The sequence below is a fragment of the Suillus subaureus genome (genome assembly GCF_016647635.1).
Source record: "Suillus subaureus strain MN1 chromosome Unknown BJ212scaffold_431, whole genome shotgun sequence".
In the NCBI taxonomy this organism is placed as follows: Eukaryota; Fungi; Basidiomycota; class Agaricomycetes; order Boletales; family Suillaceae; genus Suillus; species Suillus subaureus.
In genome coordinates, this window is record NW_024538987.1 from 479 (window position 1) to 6,055 (window position 5,577).

General features: G+C 46.7%; 1 protein-coding gene across 1 annotated transcript; it reads right to left on the reverse strand.

The window, feature by feature from the left end:
* Positions 1-1,832: 1,832 nt before the first annotated feature.
* BJ212DRAFT_1414917 (uncharacterized protein) lies at positions 1,833-2,846 on the reverse strand (the record flags this gene model as incomplete). Its single annotated transcript, XM_041337547.1, has 1 exon — positions 1,833-2,846. A coding segment is annotated over exon 1 (419 nt), but the record flags the coding sequence as incomplete, so codon positions are not given.
* Positions 2,847-5,577: the final 2,731 nt, after the last annotated feature.

Consider the following 5,577-nt stretch of genomic DNA (forward strand, 5'->3'; position numbering starts at 1 on the left):
GTGCCTGCAGGCTACCGACAAATCTTAACATTTGCTCATGGACATTTTCCTCGGGAGTTCGTCAACTACGAAGCATCCTAGCCAAAGTGATTACCGCAACAGAATCGAAATCTGTTTCTCTTAGCCTGCCGCATAGGTTCGAAACCTGCCGACGATCGGTTTTTTCTTTCTCAAACACGCCTTGACATTCGCTCATGGATGATTTCGTCGGGGTTCAGCTCAATGGTTTGAGTCAAATGGTTATTACAACAGAATCAAAATCTGTTTCTCTGGGACTATGCAGGTTCGAAACTTGCCGAACAACAGGCTTTTTGTTTATCAGAAACAAGATTCACTCATGGATGATTTTCCTCGGAGGTTCCAGATCTTACTTTGTCCTGGCCAAGGGGGTTGCCACAACAGAATCTAATCTGTCTCTTGCACTGTGCCCCGCAGGTTCGAAACCTGCGGATGATAAGGTTTTTTCTTGTCGAACACGCCTTGAAAATTCGCTTATGAATGGTTTCTTTGGAGGTCCATCTTAACTAGTCTTATAGCCAGGTTTAAAGTCTGTCAAACCTGCCGATGACAAGGTTTCTGTTCCCTATTGGACCACACTTCGATATTCGCCCATGGATGGTTTCGTCGGATGTGCATCTTAACTAGTCTTCACTAAGTGGCTACCACGGCAGAATCAAAATCTGTTTCACTTCAACTCTGCAGGTTCAAAACCCGCCGGGTGACAAGTCTTTTTCCATCGGAACACACCTTGACATTGACTCGTGGATAATTTCTTCAGAGATCCATCTAACTGGTCTTAGCCAAGTGGTTACTACAACGGAGTCAAAATCTGTTCCTCTTGGAGTTGGTTCGAAACCTCCTGACATCATTTTTGCGGTGTGTCCATCCTCGGAGGTCCATCTTAACTGGGCCCAGTCATTGCGCTGAAACCTCTCTTTTATGTGATACTCTGTCCATGAGAATTCATCTTCGCACCCCACAATGGCTTCAGCCTTTCCTCGGAAATTTATCAATTATCATCTATAACTTACGGGCGTTCGAGAAGATGATTCAAAGAGAACGCGATGCCGAGAACTTCACCATTCATACGCTGTAGGTGATGATTCCACCAAGCTTGTTCACTGTTTGTGCACTGTAAGTTGTTCTTATTCATCACTCTCGGTTTCTTAACGCACTCACAATCTCATCTGACCAAGTGAAACCCTATCGTTAAACATACATTGTCTAAACTTTCCGATGATATAAACTTGGCGGAGGCCCTTCATCGGACAAACCTCTCAAAGGAAAGGAAAGTCACGGTGCTCAAGCATCTTCCGCATACTGGTGAATCCAACCCTTTAAGTTGTGCTTTCTGAAAGTTATATCCATCTCAATTAATTATCAGGACCTGTCTATTAAAATGCGTTCATTCTCGTCACACATGTAGCATATTGTCCAACAGCAAATTTTCCGCGGCTTTTCTCGATCGTTGCCCCGGTTTGCCACCTTTCAAAGGATACCGCCGATGATATACACGATGTTCTACCGTTTTTAGTAGGGGTGCATGTGCGAAGGAGTACACTTTGAACATCCGAGCGTAATGAAATAGATGAAATAATTGAATGCACTAGCAGCAACGGCAGAGCATTCAAACATCCAGTCGGATATAGGAGCTCGTCTCAGGAGCATATGATATGCCTTGTCGGGGAAGACAGAGAGAAGGTGAAAACACCCATGCATTATGAGCGCACACGGACGGCATAATGGAAAATTTGATGGACCTCATCATGATGGCGATACATCGAGACTCGACTCAAGAGGACAACGAGTATTGCATTTATAAAGTTGCTTGGTCATACGATAGTACAAGCGGGACTAAGCCCCCCGCGAACAGGGCTATGTCATACATAGGGTCTTCGACCCCGAAGGACAATAAAATGACTTTTTAGAATTAAAAAAAGTTGCTCGGTGACTCAGAATCACCGAACGAAAAGTATATACGAGGGCTCAATCGGATGCAAAAAAAAAGGTATATACCAGATATATCAGTAGTTCACACTGACGTTGGACGATACATGAGTGCGCAGCCGTTCCCATCGTTGCGACTTTCCGCAGCATTTAGAACCCTGGATTAACCTTAAAAGTCAGTGTATCGTCTCACACCTTGTCGCAATCTAAAAATGCTTTCCAAACTGCAGGTCAATTGTATCTAGATGGGCATGTATAGGCGACGCTTACAATATAGTTACGGAGTCTGAAAGGCTTGTGTTTTAAACACCGGGGGGAGGAGGATCGAATAGATATCAAGTTCTTTAGAACTGGGTATTTTCGACATGCGAACTTGCAGATCACTGACGTTTGACGTTGGCACGAGGACTTTAGAACTAAATGTATAGTTAGAACGACGTTCGAATGCTGCGGGAAGTCATCCAATACCACTATACATATCCAGTTTAAATTTCCAAACTGAAACATGGGAAATGTCACTACGTGTATCCGGCATGCAAAACCAGTGTTTTTTACATTTTGATAAATACCTAGTTCCCTGAAGGTAGCGGGAATATCAATATCACAAGGATTCGGAGTGGACACGAATAAGGCTAGCGTCGCACGCAAAATGGCAGACATGGATAGGGGCTTGAATCGGAATTCAACATACAGCACCAGTGTAGGATAGGACTGCCGAGCTAAACGGCCACCACACTCGACACTGGCATCAGTCAATAATCTAGAATGGAACCAATATAAATAACTGAAAGACTTCCTATGGAATTAGTGATCGCGATTTGCAGAATGCATAACACTTGGCTTGAATTCAATTGAAGGAACGAGGGTCATAAGCCTGTTCCCATTCGCGAGCCACCACTTTTCTGCCTCCTCATCTGCATCGTATCCATATTGGATGTCGCTCTTCGTCTTATCAGCCCATTGATTCGCATTGTCTGCGAGTACACGCGTGCTCTTCTCACCGCGCGCAATGCGCAATGCGTCTTCCATGGCCGCGCGCATCTCGCGATCACGAGCCTCTTGCTCTGGCCCATCGGGTTTGTGAAATATGTACCGGTTTAGACTTGAGGACTTCTGTGTTGCGGTAGCACGGTCGTACCGGAGAGATTGATAGGCATTGAGGAGAGGCAATATCTGCGAGCGGTCCGAGCAATGCGAGAATATGTTGCCTAGGACAGCGGCATCTTCAATCTAGAGAAGTCTAACGTCAGCGCTCAGTTTACTGTCGACACTCCTCCTTACCGCCATGGCTAACCCTTGCGCGCGGTACGGCTAGGGGGATATGACACTCAGTATGCGTTATTTTGATCGAGAATTTAAACAAACCAGCATTGGGTGGCATGAGTCGCCCAATAAGACCAGCTTGCCATCCTTGTGAATCCAAGAAGGCAGTGGGTCTCGGTCCATCAACTTCCAATCGAGCGTTGACGGAACAAGGGCCAGAAGTTTTTGAACACTGCGTCCCACACCACCAGTTAGCCTGAGCACAAGGTAGAGACCAAAACGAAGTCACTAACATAGTACTCCATCCCTTGTAGTACTCCTTCATTTTGTCCATGTTACCTTCAGCAGTCCATGATTCTACGCCCCCTTCAGCTTCATCGGGGTGCATCATGACGAGGTTAAATTCTTTCTTGGCACGCTGTCCAATTTTCGCATTAACTCCCGATGTTAATCATATTAACCGAACAGTCGGCTTACAATAGCATAGCCAATGATGTGACCTCCGGGGCCCATCCATATGTTCGATTCCATTCTCTCCACCAATGGTTTAAGCTCATCGTCCTGTAGGAGTTTCTCAGCCGGGATGATGGCTCTGTAGGCAGCATCTCCAGTAGCCCTGGGTTTATCGAGCCCACCGACAACATACTCCCGAGTAACACTTTTGATTCCGTCCGCGCCAATGAGTAGGTCAGCAGATACGACCTCCCCAGAAGCAAGAGTTACACTAGGTTTCGATGGGTCAACGGATACAACGCGGCTATTAACACGGATGTTACAGTATGGCTCAGCGGTTTGATAGAGCATACGGTGTAAATCAGCCCGCTGTTTAGCCTCGTGAGAAAGAATAGGCACGACAAGGAGAGGACTAACGTGTAAGAAGTAAAAAGGGGAACCGTATTCCTTATTCATCACATCCCCGAGCGGCGTCCACCCTACGACCTCATCGTTGGTCCCTGGAGATTGGCATGAAGCAAGAGCACCAGAACACTTCGATGTAACTCACATCGTTTAAGGTTCATACCCTGAATTTTGACACCGTGTTCCTCAAGATGTGGGCCGAGACCCCAACGCATCAAGAGACGCGAGACGTTGGGACTGGCTTGAACGCCAGCGCCCACCTCACTGATGGCTGATGCTGCTTCAAGGATGGTGATGTTATGACCTGCCTGTGCGAGGCAGTATGCAGCAGCGAGACCTCCCAGACCACATCCTACGACTACGATGTTCAGGGGCAGTGAAGCTCGCCTTCCTTTGTATAGATGGTCAGGCCGATGGGCCGAACCGGCCTGAGACATTCGGAACGTCAGTACATAGCCTCGTTTTGGCCGGGCCCTACATCACTACTAACTGTTTTAGATTCCTGTGTGTTCATCGTATTACTCAAGGAGTAAGACTTGGCAATGACAGAGCAGGAATGGTAGAGGGGGCCGAAAGTGTGTGATGATGGGTGTGGGTGAACTATTGATATAGGCTGCTAAGGAGAACGAGAACGTACCTTCCTTATTTCGTATCGATCCAATCACGAATTTCGCGCCCGTCTTCGTCGCTTGCTAGTCATTTTTCTTCCCTCGCGTGATTTGTCCCCTGAATTGGAAGTAGGAGTGCTCGCTTACTTGAAGATGTCAGTACAGATCCTTTGAATCAAAGGGTAAAACAAATCATCCTTTTTCAGTTACTGGCCAAGATTTCCTTCCAAGCGGTCGCTGCGGTGAAGATCCATCGCTCAAAGTACCTGGACGGTTAGCCTAGGCTTTGTCTGTCGAAATGATTTGTTATCCGACACACTTCAATTGTACGTCACGTGGACGCACATCATGTTATTAAGATCGATGAGTAAGTTCGTCGAAATATTTATCTAAACTCTCAGGCATAAGCTTCCACAGAAGGCCCGGGAGGTTTTAACTCAAAGTCAGAATGCTTGCAAAGGTGGTGATGATAGGGGTGGGTGAGAGACGACGGTTGCAGTACGATTGTCAAACTGTTGGGTATTCGATTAGTAAACCAATACTCGATGAAAGGTAATGCAAAGGACACTGCAAGGAAGAATGAATTACCACAGTAAAAATTAAAAGTAGGGACCTCCCCACGGCCAAGGAGCAGCGAAGGCAAGATATCGATTCTGTTCTATGTATACGGTCGACTACAGATGGGCTTATGGAAGGATAAGTCGTAGCTCGTATATGCGCTTCTGGATGATAACCGGCGTGTATACCCGTGGGCGTGTATGATTCATGACGTAGAGAGCCACTATCACACCACTGTCACAACTGCCACGGTGCCACCCCTGGGTAACCTATGAGATAAGATCAAAGGTTAGAGTGAGTTGCCCAAGAGGTCAGCGCACCTATCCTAGTTTGGGACTCCCGG